The sequence below is a fragment of the Salvelinus sp. IW2-2015 genome, linkage group LG18, assembly GCF_002910315.2.
Source record: "Salvelinus sp. IW2-2015 linkage group LG18, ASM291031v2, whole genome shotgun sequence".
NCBI lineage: Eukaryota > Metazoa > Chordata > Actinopteri > Salmoniformes > Salmonidae > Salvelinus > Salvelinus sp. IW2-2015.
Window position 1 is genome coordinate 17,584,535 of NC_036858.1, and position 15,157 is coordinate 17,599,691.

A 15,157-nucleotide genomic window follows, 5' to 3' on the forward strand; every position below is an offset into this window, starting at 1 on the left:
GTCTTAACGTAGTGAGTTAGGTTATACGTTATCGGCTGGACAGAAGGAGTCTAGTCTTCAGAACTGAATAATATTTACTTTATAAAACAGTAAATAAATATTGTTCTCTCTCTCAAAGCTGTGATTGCCAATTCCTAGGCTTCCCTAGGCTAGGCCTAATAGGAGGATGTTTGCTCTCATTCCCCTGGCTACCTTACGTTTTTAGGATATTCAAACTAATTTGAGAAGGAACCTTGTTACATGAATTATTTGATCGAGAGAAAGCAATGCATAAAACGATGAAAGCTTAGCCTATAGTAGAGCCCAAAGTCATTGCCTATCAGAGAGAGAGAAAAAGGGAATATAGGCTAAACATTTTTTTTTACAGCAAGACAGTTAAGGAGTGTCGGTTATAAAAACAAAAACAATGAATAGGTTCAGGCTATAGCCTACGGCCCGTGTATCCGACAGAGAAAGTCGCATTTTGTGCTACTTTTTAGTGGAATCCTCCACTCCGCCTGGCCTACATTCCTCTCATGTGTTCTGTAATTAACATTTATTGAAATAGGCTATAGCAAATAGGAATAGACAAATTACTCGGATTTTCACGTGTGCTGCCCTGCTGTGCGTTGCAAGACTGCTCTTCACTGTGCAGCGCCAGTATAGTTCAAATAGGCTAAACCAGTGGTATTCAACTCTTCCCTTACGAGGTCCGGAGCCTGCTGGTTTTCTGCTCTACCCGATAATTGCACCGACCTGGTCTAAATTAGTCCCTGATTAGAGGGGAACAATAAAAAAATGCAGTGGAACTGGCTTCGATGTCCAGAATTGAGTTTGAAGGGGCTAAAGCATTGTCTGGTCACATATTGATGATGTCACCATGCTCTCGCACTAAGGTAGTTTACTTCCCATCCCAGGTACAACAAAGCTCTACCCAAACTGCAAACCCTTTAGGATAAAAATCCAATTCATTTGCTATAAATGGGGTTACGAACCAGTTCAAGTAGAACAATTTATAATTTAGTGAAGTCTGCACATCAACCCGTTCCCATCCAGACAAAGAATCAGCCATGTCAATCTTTATGCTTGTGCCAGTAACTCAGGCTTCTCTCTGTATGGATACGAAAATATTTAGGCCAAAAGTCCAAAAGCAACAGGAAGGGGCTGTAAAATAAGTTCTCTGCTTTGTTAATCATCTACCAAACAAGTCACCAAGTCCATTATTGCCGCTGACCCAACTGGCAGTCTATTTTCACTCTCAAAAACATTAAGCAGAAATGAGGCACTCTGGATTGCACCTTGCGTGGAATACATTTGAAAGCCCCCGCAGAGAAGAACCCATGAGAAAAAGTGGAAATGTAAAAATTATGCCCTTTGCATGAAGTCACATTTCCGCCTTGGTTTTATTTAAATCAAAACATGTATTCTGTATGTGCTCTCTGTTCTCTCTACATATAAACAGTACATTCAGCTCTAGTCTTGGTTGTGGCAGTACACCACTGTGGATGGGGATTTAATAGATTCAGTGTACTCAGTCTCTCCAGTAACTACAGCATCACACCCCACACTACAACACCAGCTCGTCCAAGCAACTGGCGTTATCGCCCCCTTCCTGGAGTTTGACCCTTCCATTCGGGTAAATGGGGCATCTCTAATTGCCATTAGCACCTGTTCACCCAAATAGAAGATGTTGAGTTCATCTGCACAGAGCACAGCCTTCTAGGTGAAAGCTGGGGACCCTTTGTACCGTGTAGATTAAGATCCCATTATCCTGAGTAGAATAGTTAGGGGAACACCATCTCACCTTCCATCTATGTTAGTCCCACTTTGTCCCCTTCTGCCAGGCAACAAACATCAAGAAGATTACATGATTTGGTTGACGAAAAGCTCTTTCAGCCTGTGATGCTGCTTGAGCCAAAGAAAAAGGGCATGGTAAGTCCCTTCTGCTCAATACACTGATGGTCACAAGGTGTAAAAAGAGTTTGTTTTTCAAAAGACCCATCATATGGCCTTTAGCTTGGCACATGAACACTCATCACTTCAGTCTCACCCTTTTCTAAACCTTTATATGATGGAACGTCACTTGGGGTTCTCCTGTCACAACGGTGAGTCCTGTGGTACTTACATTTTGATGTGCCGCTGCTCAATGTCCACTCTGGTCAGCACCTCCTCCTCCAGGTCGGTGTCCCCTCCCGAGCTGCTCTCCGTCACGTCCGAGTCGAAGTTGCTCTCAGCCACGTGCAGGTTGGCTGTGCCGCTGAGGTAGAGGCGCTCCAACTCTGTGGGGATGGATCCGCTCTTCAAGAACCTGCCCAGGCTGTCCCTGGCGCCCAAGGAGTGCCGGCCCGGGCGCCATGTGGCGGTGGTGTCCCCCTTACGCGTTGTGGTGGCGGGAGGCAGCATGCTGAGGGATGAGTCCAGAAAGCCCCCCAGCTGCTGCTTAACGTGGCGCTCCACCTGCTTGGCCTGCACCACCTGCAGCCGCTTGCGTAGCCGCCGCATCCGGCCCTCAATCTCACCCTGGCGGCTGCGGTTGAGCAGAGTGCGCTCCTTCACCTGGGCGTCCAGGCTGCAGAGGGTGGAGGAGGGGGACTGGGGTGCCGGAGAGCAGACTGGGGATCCCTGCTGGCTTCTGCCTGCCCTCTCCCAGTCAGTCACGGGCGGCATCAGCTGATTTGAGGGTGTGTCCGGCTGATTTGAGGGTGTATCAGGTGCCACAAAGTGAGCTGGTTGCTGCTGGAGGCCGTTTCCTCCTGCGCTGTGAGAAACCACCAGGGAATGCTTTTGCTTGACGGGTCCCTTTAAGATGGCACCCATGAAGGCCTTGGAGTCCGGTGGAGGCGTTAGGGGCTGAGATTCAGCGCTGGCGGAGGGTTTGCTCCTGTTCAATGCCACCACGGAGCCCACTGCGCCGGACATGGCCAGCTTCTTGGCTAGGCCATTGATGGCCGCTACGGCTTGGCCACCACCGTTGCTGCTCATGAGGCTCTTCAGTTGTCCTCCGGACAGCTCCAAAGTCTGCCGTTTACTCAGCAGGAAGTCTCCCCCGCCGTTGAACAGCGAGCTGGGTAGGATGCCGTGACTCTTCAGCACAGACTGCTTGATGAGGACTCCTTGCAGTTTAATAGACTCCTTGGTGGAGGGGACGGGGGTCACATCGGAGCACAGGTAGGAAGCCACCAGCGGCTGGAGCTTGCCCAAGGTTGAGGCTGAGGACTGCTGATGCTGCTGGGTCGGCTGCTCCTGGTTCCCGCTGCAAAAGTTGTGGGAGTTTTCGTCGGCGGCGGAGACCTTGCATTTGCCGGTGCCGCTGCTGTTGTGGATGAGGATGTTGCTTGTGTTGCCGTTCTCTGTGCTGCCCGGGGAGAGACTGGAGGACTGGGCAGCCAGTTTGAAGCGGATGTGGTGAGCTTCGGCTGGGGCGTCGGTGAGAGCGGGCGCCATCGCAGCCATGCAGTGCAGAGAGACGGACTCCGCGGCCTGCTCCACACCACCCGCTTACTGCCCTGCCAGAGGACAGCCTGAGTGGTCAAGAAGACACAAAGTCAGACACTAGTACCACACAGTAAAGGTGTGAGAGACAGCAGACACACCCAATCCTGGTCAATGACCAACAGACCTGCCTCAAGTAACCACAATAGTGAGCAAACACCTCCTTAAAATGCTACAATGATTAACATAATTTACTCTGACTAAGGCAAATTAAAGATTTTGTGCTTCACTTGATAAATCTAACAAATTATATAAGATAAAAACATTTACTTGGAGAAGTTGAGAAAACAGGGAGTATGTAGTCTGCTTTAAATTGGCCTATTAATTTACAAAAAGCATGCAATTGGAACCTCTAATTGCATATTAAATATCAACCTTCATGTTGATAAGCATAGCATACTGCCTAAGACCTAACAAACCATAGTCAGGGAGGTAAGTATGATGTTGGCTGAAAACAGGATTAAACAAATAATATTAACATTTATCTGTTAAAAAATAAATTATGCCTTTAGTTGGGGCAGTCAACATTAAGAATATCCAGCAGGCTAGACTACTTTGTGAAAAAAATGAAGGCAAGTAGATTTATGAGTCCATTTCTTTGTGATTGAACTTGCTTGACTAGCCTACATGGTTAACATGTAGGAAATAATGAAAACAACGTGGTCAACAGCAAGAAACTAGCCTAGCGGAACCTCAGGCTAATAAATCCTACAGCCAACTACACTTGTGCTTGTGTGAACAAGTTGGCCTTCGTCGTTTAGGACTACTCCCCAGGCTCCTCCTCGAAGAATTATCTGTGCCCTGTGACCATTGAATTCAAGGATAGTCGGATGATAAGGAGGGAAAGCAAAGCAGCCAATGCAAATTATTCAAACCCTACTAGGTCAGATGCAGCAGGGTTTGGAGGTGTAAGCAGGTGGATTTAGCCCAATAATAGCCCAAAGCACATGTCATTCTGACTTCCTGTGTGAAATTCTCAGACACACAAGTATCCACATTTCCTAAATAATATTTAGGCTACTAGATAAGGATAATGTTCACAAGGTACAGCCTTGATCGTGGTCCAATTAGTGTGTATGGTTAATGCCAATTTTAAGGGGGACGTTTTATTGGATTGGTATGTAATTCCGGTAAACATGAGAATCTGGTCAAAATTCGATCTAGGGAATCTAGCTACAGACAGAATCCACAATGATAAAAGGCGTTCTGCTTCTCCCTGTATCATCTGTCAGGCGATATGAATGGGGGGGCTCAGTATTCCACCGCAGTTTCTAGTCAGCGCGCACAAACGCCATGTTGTATTTCCGAGGGAGATTCAATGCAATTCATCCACATTAAACCGCCTATTCAGCTATGATAAATCCACTAAACTTGTCCCTATCAAAAGACTTGACGTTTAAAAGGTCAACCTAATTATTATTATTAAGATAAAAACGTTAGATTCATACATTGGCTAATGTTTTTGATATATCAAATTTCCCTTTATTTTCCATGACGCCTTGGTAAAGGATTTGTTCGCACAATGCCCCCTACAAATGTTTACATTTATTGTTTTTGTCTTCAAATTCACGTGACCAGTTACTGACTAGAACAGAATGCATTTCAACAAATTATTTAGCTAGCTCGCTCCAAGTCGTGTGTAGTAAATTATTATGTATCTTATTCTAAATGGCAGCGTTAACGTTTGCTAACCGTGCAGTCAAATGTTGGCTAACGTTAAATCAATAAGCACACAACCTTAGCGGCCTAGCTAGCTAACGTTATATTGTAACGTAAACATAACGTTTGAAAAGCAATAGCTGAAACATTTCACAGTGTAGCTCAGTTCATAACGTTATAGTTTAATAWAAAAAATACAATGGCTATTCTAGACATGTACATGATTCTGGCAATGCAATTTGTTCTCTAAAATAAGCCACATGCAAACCACGCTTTGACAATGTGTGATTGCTAAATGATTTTAATAGTTTTTTTAGTCTACTTGAATTAGGTACATTTTTGTCGAATGCTAAACCGGACAAGTTAGTCGGAGTAAAGATTAACCAGTCTTGTTAGCTAGCTAACAAAGAAAAAGGAGGAACCTACCACGTGACGAGGCGCACTATCCGAGTGAATTTCGGCAACAATCCCCCGCAGTTTTTGAAGGAAACGTAAACGGATACCACAAAAAAACACGATTTGAATCGATTAATCAGGCATTCCCCTTTCTAAAAATGCAATCCTTTTTTATTTAAGACCCCGTTTCAAGAGCTCAAGATTCGTTCCGGAACCAAGCAATGGGCGAATCAACTAACGTAGCTAGCTACACCTTGCTTGCTAACTAACGTTAACGCGCTAAAGTTAGCTAGCTAGCGCGCCTCGCTACTAGTAATAGCAAGTAAGTGTAAAAATTGTCCTTTCTGGTCAAAAATACTTCTGTTAATTATTTTACAACAATCCTTTGTCGCAAACTCTGTTCCCCACACCCTAAGGTGTTTGAGAAGGCCAGTTTTTCTGGTGTTTGAGAAGAGCCTATTTTCTCGTTTTAGGGAGAGACGCTCAGAAAATGGCGGCTTGCTCCTCTCCCTCTGATTTGAGTCTGACAAACAGAAGTGGTGGTGGTGTGTGAATTCTGGTAGGCGGGAGACATTTCTCATTCTCGCCGCTAGACTGAAGGGCAGACAAGAGACTACGTGAAATGCCCAAACGTGCCATAAGAGGGAGCTTCTTAAAGCCTTTCTCTGTATGTGCATATCAAAAGTGACCCACAAACAAACCTGGACAAAGGGGTAAAAGCCTCCCATGACACTGTATCAAAATTGTACTCGCTACACACGCAATAACATCTGCTAACCATGTGTATGTGACCAATATCATTTGATTTGAATTATTTATTTAATATCTGTAGTAATCACTGAATGGCATACCACGAGAACAACCTTTACCTAAAGTATTTGTATCATTTGTCATGAGACAAACAATAGAGTTGTGCTAGGCTATTCATACAGCTGATGTACCAATAAACACAATGGACTGTGGAAGGATGTACAGCAAGCAGTAGCTGCTAGAACCAAGTGCACCACAGATGTATACATCCTCCTTACAAATAAGCTAACTGCCTAAAGTTGCATTGGAAATGTCTGCTACATTGGCAGAGTGTGATGCAATAGTGGGTACTTGTTTTGCCCTCTGGAGGGTGAAGATTTAATTTTAAGCCCAATGAAAGGGTTTACCACAGAAGTGTCAAACTCATTCCACGAAGGGCAGAGTGTCTGCGGGTTTTATTCCTTTCAATTAAAACCTAGACAACGAGGGGAGTTCCTTACTAATTAGTGACCTTGATTGATGAATTAAGTACAAGGGTGGAGCAAAAACCCGCAGACACTCAGCAGCTCTGTGGAATGAGTTTTACAGTTTATAAGACATACAAACTCCGCCCACCCAAGTGATGCAAAACTAATCAGTGCAATTGCTTCCGCTTTGGTTACTCAAACGCTACGCTCCCAGTGTAGCAGATATGTTACTCTCCTGGGGTGTGTTCAGTATGACAGAACGGTGTGCAATGTTGAATTCAACAGAAACGGTACTGTACAACCAGTTAAAAAACTTGACTATGGTGACCCAGAGGACAATTACTGTATGGTGTGCTGCACGAGTTTTCCAATTCCAAAATGATCACACCCATATTGATCAGGCCACACCCACCAAACAGGAGCAAACATACCTCAAAGGCTGTTGAAGAACAGTGCACACCGTTTTTGGGAAACGTGTCGTTCAGTACAAACCATCACACAACATAGCAAACATTGACACAAACTAAAATGCACACCTGGGGTGTATACATTACGCCGAACAAAAACACGTTTCTATTGGAAAAATTCAGGTAGGTCCCTCCCAGTTCGCTTGTGTTTGGTTCTTTAAAAACGGTAAATGGTTCCTTTGCAAGACTTAATGAATACACTCCAGGTTTGTCAGTGATTTGGTCCCTGTTCAACTAGACATTTGACACAATGTGCCACTTTACAGCAAAGTATTATTACACAGACTTTTCTAAAATATAGGTCTKCAGGTTGTTTCTTAAATCATCTGTAAGTAACTTCATTGAGGTACAACATTTTAAAAACAGGATGATTTGGACATGAAGCGCGAAAATGCTAATATAGGTACTATTGACTTGCACCGTATTTGTGGCACAAATGCATAAAAGTTAGCATTTGAAAGTGGCCAGGTAAACAAAACCAAAGCATGGATTGTGGTCATATCTTGTCCATAGACTCCTTACAGAGTAAGGAAACAAATATGTAATTTAATAATTTCAGTGAACTTTCCCTTTTTAATTGCATGACAAAATAAAAGTTCTGCAAGTGTGCACAAGCAGGCACAATGAAGAGTCTTGCAGGGGACTTTTATTTTGCTGTGTGGTGAAGTGATGACATAATTAACCTGCTCTGGCGACCCACATTTAGGAAGAAGTTGTTGTAAAGTCACGTAAGACAAACATCTAAACGATGGACAGCAGAATGCAACAGAGCGCTTATTACCAGAATATTTGCTAACATTTTACATTCAGACTCAGCGAAAATAGTCACCACTGGGCAGGTGGTTTTTATAACATACTGTGGTAACAGCAAGCGATGTAACGTCTGCCTATTGCGCTCGGGCCGACCGGTCTGGTATGTTGGGTCTTTACTAAAAATTTCCTGTGAATACTTTGTACYATACTTAGACCTAAACATGGACCAATTAATCACAGGGTATCTGCAGATTCCATGAAGTTGAATTTAAGACTTTGCAAGAACTTTTTAATGCCACTTGGAATGCATTTTAATACCTATTTTGTGCACACCACATACCTGCTAATATTCCCCTCCAGAAATGAGCCCATGCTGTCAAAAAGCTGTATTTTTAGGGCTGGCTCTTTCACTATTTTTACCATAATGGCTGCTGTGGCTACTGCTAGCTAACAATAAGACAAAGGTCAGTTTTCCCTGGAAAAATATTAGTATTTCAATCTCCGATGGAGCAGTGTGGATAAAAATATTGTACAGTGGCATATCCCATCCTTGCATTGAGGTATGTTTTCCGACCCACATCTCACGCCGGCTCCACTGTGTCTTAATGTAACCATTAATGCGTTCTGACCCCAGTGCAGCTCAGTGTAAACAAGCATAAAGGTAGAGTCGGCAAATTCTGGCAAACATAATGGGCTAATCATTAGTTAGATCACAAACTAGGTGTCCAGAATTTTGGCTTTGAACCGATACCAATACCAGCTAATGACACTCAATACTATAACAATACCACTGTGAAAAAATGCCTTAAAGTCAGATATACAGCACTGTTACTGTTTAAAACACGTGGTCAACTCTCCATCTGGATAGCTAGGCCACTGGATGTGCAGGCTTTTGATCCAGCACTGCTCAAACACACCAGTCAGCTTAACAAAGTCCTGTTGAGCAGTTTATTGGTAGAATCTGGTGTTAGTGGGGCTGGAACGAAAGTCTACACACTCAGTAGCTCTCTTGGAGGTATTATGCTATAACAGACTACAACCAAAAAGTCTAAGAAAATAATTCCCTTATTCAGTGAATCGAGTATCAAATTACTATACTTTCAAGCAAGGTAGCTAAGCGGGAGGGCTGGAGACCAACTTTTTCCAGTGCCAAGTAAGTCATGAAATAAGTTAATGCCTTCAGAAAGTATTCCCACCCCCCCTTGACTTATTCCACATTTTGTTGTTACAGTCTGAATTTAAAATTGATTAAATTGTGATTGTCACTGGGCTCACACAATATCCCATAATGTAAAAGTGGAATTATGTTTTTAGAAATGTTTACAAATTAATTAAATTAAAAGCTGAAATGTCTTGAGTCAATAAGTATTCAACCCCTTTGTTATGGCAAGCCGAAATAAGTTAAGTAGTAAAAATGTGCTTAACAAGTCACGTAAGTTGCATGGACTCATTCTGTGAGCAATAAGTGTTTTAACATGATTTTTAAATGACTACCTCATCTCTGTACCCAACACATACAATTATCAGTAAGGTCCCTCAGTCGTGCAGTGAATATCAAACACAGAATCAACCACAAAGACCAAGGAGGTTTTCCGATGCCTCACAAAGAAGGGCACCTATTGGTAGATGGGTAAAAATGAAGAAAAAAAATAAGACATTGAATATCCCTTTGAGCATGGTGAAGTTATTAATTAAACTTTAGATGGTGTATCAATACACCCAGTCACTACAAAGATACAGGCGTCCTTTCTAGCTTAGTTGCCGGAGAGGAAGGAAACCGCTCAGCGATTTCACTATGAGGCCAATGGTGACTTTAAAACAGTTACTGAGTTTAATGGCTGTGATAGGAGAAAACTGAGGGTGGATCAACAACATTGTAGTTACTCCACAATACTAACCTAAATGACAGAGTGAAAAGAAGGAAGCCTGCACAGAATAAAACATATTCCAAAACATGCATCCGGTTTGCAATAAGGCACTAAAGTTAAAAAAATAAAAAATAAAAATGTCCTGAACACAAAGCATTATGTTTGGGTCAAATCCAACACATCACTGAGTAGCACTTCATATTTTCAAGCATGGAGGTGGCTGCATCATGTTATGGGTATACTTGTCATTGGAAAGGACTAGGGAGCTTTTTAGGATAAAAATAAAACAGAATAGAGCTAGGCACAGGCAAAATCCTAGAGGAAATGCTGGTTCAGTCTGCTTTCCAAAAGACACTGGGAGACAAATTCAACTTTCACCAGGACAATTATCTAAAACACAAGGCCAAATATAAACTGGAGTTGCTTGCGAACACGACATTGAATGTTTCAGTTTACTTAAATATGCTTCAAAATCTATGGCAAGACTTGAAAATGTCTGTAATCGCTGCCAAAGGTGATTGATTCTAACATGTATTGACTCCGGGGTGTGAATACCTACACTACCGTTCAAAGGTTTGGGGTCACTTAGAAATGTCCTTGTTTTTGAAAGGAAAGCAAATTTTTTGGTCCCTTAAAATAACATCAAATTGATAATAAATACAGTGTAGACATTGTTAATGTTGTAAATGACTATTGTAGCTGGAAACGGCTGATTTGTAATTGAATATCTACATAGGCCCATTATCACCAACCATTACTCCTGTGTTCCAATGGCACGTTGTGTTAGCTAATCCAAGTTTATTTTAAAAGGCTAATTGATCATTAGAAAACCCTTTTGCAATTATGTTAGCACAGCTGAAAACTGTTGTACTGATTAAAGAAGCAATACAAAAAACTGGCCTTCTATAGACTAGTTGAGTATCTGGAGCAGCATGCATTTGTGGGTTCGATTACAGGCTCAAAATGGCCAGAAACAAATAACTTTCTTCTGAAACTCGTCAGTCTATTCTTGCTATGATAAATGAAGGCTAAATGCCAAGGAGGAAACCTGGCACCATCCCTACTGTGAAATATGGTGGCGGCAGCATCATGATGTGGGGATGTTTTTCAGCGGCAGGGACTGGGAGACTAGTCAGGATCAAGGGAAAGCTGAACGGAGCAATCCTTGATGAGACTGGGGCGAACGTTCACCTTCCAACAGGACAACGACTAAGAACACAGCCAAGATAACGCAGGAGTTGCTTCGGGACAAGTCTCAATGTCCTTGAGTGGCCCAGCCAGTGCCTGGACTTGAACACGATCTAATATCTCTGGAGAGACATGAAAATAGCTGTGCAGTGACGCTCCCCATCCAACCTGTCAGTGCTTGAGAGGATCTGCAGAGAAGAATGGGAGTACTACAACAAAGTACTGAGTAAAGGGTCTGAATACTTATGTAAATGTGGGGTATTGTGTGTAGATTGATGAGGGAAAAAAACTATTCAATCAATTTTAGGATAAGGCTGTAACGTAACAAAATGTGGGAAAAGTCAGAGGTCTGAATACTTTCCGAATGCACTGTAGGTGAGAAATCAATTTTGAGTTCAGGCTGTAACACAACAATGTAGCTATTTCATCTATTAGTTCAGGGAATGCATGATGGATATATTTTGATGTGCAAGATGTCAAAATAGGATCCAGAATAATCCCARATTTTTGTCTCTTTAGAGATGAATTTGCCTGCATGTTTTTGTGCATATTGACCTAGGCTATTTACCACATGAGGTGGGAACTCAAAATACATCAGCTAGGTTGCTAACTCTAAATATGATATTGTTGCTAGATAGCCATGCAATTGATCCAACAGTACATTTTATGTCCTACAAAAACTGTCCATTGGTAGGCCTATWTAGGCTACTTGATGTATATACCACAAGTGACACACTCTGCTCCGTTCCGCTGGCGCATCATCTCAATTACGTCCTATGTTTGTAAATTGGTTATTTCCTCTATTGACAGTTGAACTTTTCCCCCACAATTACATTTCAAAATGTTGATCAACTGTCAGTAGCCTATGCTTGTGCTTAACAGAATGCATCTCTCAAAGGGGGGAAAGGGCGTTCGAGTTAGCAGCGAAACAGGGACAGGGCAGATACTTTCATTGCCGGAAGCAGGTTAATGCACATTAGTGTTGACCAAATAATGGTTTTAGAACCCCAAAAAATCTGTAATTTTTTATCCCAGCAAGGGAGTGTTGTCTTCAAATTGTATAGGCCACCTTGCTATTTCCTCTTTCCCCTCTGGCAATGGCTCGACCTGCACATGAACTGCGCACATGTGGATAGCGCTCTAACATCTTGAAAGTGCACCTCGTATTATTTCATGTTTAAATAAAAACATTTTTGCAGTGGTGGAAACAATTAAGCAGCAGTCAAAAATATAACGGAAACAGTCATCTCCATCACATTTTTTAAGACCTTTGATAAATTAAAGACGACTTAAGGCCTTTAAATTAGATAAATTAACTTAAGTACCACGGACACCCTAAATCACATTCACCAGACATGTTCTGCCCAATGCTCGGGAATCATCTCCCTCCAAACACCTCCCCCAGTCTGGTGTACTTCTGATTCTGAGTCACACCTTGCAGTCCTGTGATTTGCTAGGATCCAATCATTACTTTATATTTGTTTACTCATACACAGGCCAGATTTGGGTCATTATTTCAGGCTTATTTGCCCTATGCAGTTGCTGCTGGTCTTGTATTGCAGGGCTCCCTTGCAAAATAGACCATGGTCTCAATGGGCCTTCCTGCTTGAATAAAAGGTTAAATATCCTTAGGACGAGGTAAGGGATCGGACCGACCCCCTGACAAACCAGCAAGTTGAAATTGAATTTTATTCAACATTCTGACTCGCAGTAGGGCAATTAATTTGAATGCATGTTTTATGGCGATATTCCAAAATGCCTGTATCGCAAGAATATAGCTTTTCACACAAAAAAAATCAAATTTATGAGCATTTGTCTGCTTGTTCTCATGTCTTTTTGGTCTTGTCTCCTTTGTTCCTTCTGTGCTGTGTGCACCTTCCCATTTACTCAAATCCCACCAAGCCCCTCCCCCTGCCACTCACAACAAAAATGAGAGATTCCTTCTTCCTCTCTGACAAGCAGTTTCAACTAGCTATTTGAGATTTGGTCCAACAGAATCAGTCCTATTGACACCGAAAGACATTGAGACATTATTTTACTGTAACCTTTCTAAAGATACCTTTTTTATGTCTCAACTCCTCAAATTGCACGCAGAGCAGACACTACTAAAACAGGAGTATCCTTGAACATTGATTCTGGAAAATGAATGCTCAGTTAGTCACACAATTTCCCACATACCCCCTAGCAACATTTTAGCCAAAGACTGTTATACGAGCTGTCTAGTCTGTTTAATAAATGTGCAATATGCATAAAACAATTAAGGTATTAGCAACTCGTTCTCATTCTGAGAAATAAGGTAGGCCAATTGACTTCAACATCTGAACAAAGTAAACTGGCTAGCATGCTGTTCAACCAGTTGAAGACGTACAGAAGGATGTGTTCATAACAATTCAACTTTTCTCTTGTTAGATAGCAAATAGATCCAAGATGCTAAACTTGAAATAACAATTAACTGGCTACTCACTAGCACGTGAGCTTGTGCTTGAGAGATTGTTTATGAGATCTGTACACAACTTCTATAATGCCTGCTACAAGAAGTTAGTCATTATTAATGAATGTGCATTGTGCATGTTATGGTTAAATTTTAAACAAAAAAGGGCATTTCCATAAAGACTTGAAAGCCAGATCAGTGATTATTAGGTATAATTTCACAAGCACTAAACACATTAGATTATTGCTGACTGTTTGAAATGCAGTGTATTTGACCTTTACACTGTACAACCAAGCTCATTTAGAGATTGTGAATCGCTTATAAGTTTGAAAAAAAATCAGGACATAATTTATGCCATATTGCCCAGCCCTACCCCGCAGTGTTCTTTTCCGAGGCTGCTGTACATCACTGTGCATAGRATTTCTTGCGTGTATTATCGTGTTAGTACATTTTGACCTGTTGAATTAGTTATACATACCTCAAGAAGATTAATGACGTTGTAGTACAATGTAGTTAGYCCTACACTTTTTATTTTTCCATCTCTTACCTGTAATGTATGGTCCATTTGTGAAAAACAGTAGCCTGGATCCAAATCTCCAAAACTCATTGCAAGACGATACTACCTAACAAAAAATGTGGATTAATACAAATAAATAGAAAAATAAAGGCACCATTGGTTGTGTCCAGCTTTATGCTTCAACCCCAATTGAATGGCATAYCCAAATGGCACATCTACAAAACATGACCTGGGATTTGCACTTATCTCAACAGAAGACCACCACCTTCGACATCTGATAAACGTATTATTTTGGAGTGTAATGTCCCTTTAAGACAGGTAGCGCTAGTGCTAGCTAGCTGGGCTAACTACGTTTGATAACGTTACCTAGCTAACGTTAGCTACTAAGTAGCAAAGCTACTGTACAAGTTAAACATTAACATCAACTAACGCATGTAACAGTGCATTTCAGCGCAATGATGGGCATGATATCACAGAAATAAATACTTCCCCAGTTGGTCTGAAATCATATCATGTCTGTCATTTAAATATTTTGATACTCTCTCCCTCAGACCGCTCACAAAAGCTAGCTAGCTGACTAAGTGCAGCTAACTAGTAGTGACCAATATAATGCTGTTTTATGGGCTGTTGGACTGCAAGAATAGAAAATACCGATATCACAAATAAGTCTGTCGTTGGACATGCACTAAACGTTTTTCTTTTTGCCATTAAATTAGTTTTCTGAACAAAAACAATAATATGCACGCTCACCTGTTCGCGCAGTAACCAACCGATCCTTGAGGTGACAACACCCACCTACAAGCTTAGCGATTGGCCAGTGCTGTGAATCTGCATTTTTTTTTATTGGATTACGTAGCTGTCGTTCTTTGTTAAAAGCCTTAAAGCGGAAATAGTGAAGGGTCAGTTGTATCCCATATCCCATGGTGGGTCTAGAATTCTTACTCAAATGCAACTTTGATATGGGTAAAATCCCTATTAAGCTTGCACACTTTCATAAACAAGTTCTTCTAACTTGGAACCTCATGTACAAACACATTTTTTCCCCCACATAGGTATACAATCTGGAATAATAAAGACATAAAATACAAAAACAAGTCTTTATTTTTCCAGAACTGGTTTGACAACAACATTATTTGGGTTAAACAATTATTGAATAATGATGGACAACTATATGATTATCCAGCATTTAT

General features: G+C 41.7%; 1 protein-coding gene across 3 annotated transcripts in view; it reads right to left on the reverse strand.

The window, feature by feature from the left end:
- kansl1a (KAT8 regulatory NSL complex subunit 1a) overlaps positions 1 to 14,760 on the reverse strand; it is a 63,755-nt gene extending 48,995 nt beyond the window's left edge. The window contains exons 1-3 of one of the 3 annotated variants that reach the window (XM_024007199.2): positions 14,718 to 14,760; positions 13,998 to 14,073; positions 2,105 to 3,500 (exon numbers count right to left, since the gene is read on the reverse strand). In XM_024007199.2, the coding sequence (XP_023862967.1) occupies positions 2,105 to 3,432 (1,328 nt within the window). In that variant the 5' untranslated portion in view covers positions 3,433 to 3,500; positions 13,998 to 14,073; positions 14,718 to 14,760. Of the gene's footprint in view, positions 1 to 2,104; positions 3,501 to 5,556; positions 6,315 to 13,997; positions 14,074 to 14,717 lie in introns of those variants that run through there. The other 2 variants (XM_024007200.2, XM_024007198.2) reach the window with 2 other exon arrangements.
- Positions 14,761 to 15,157: the final 397 nt, after the last annotated feature.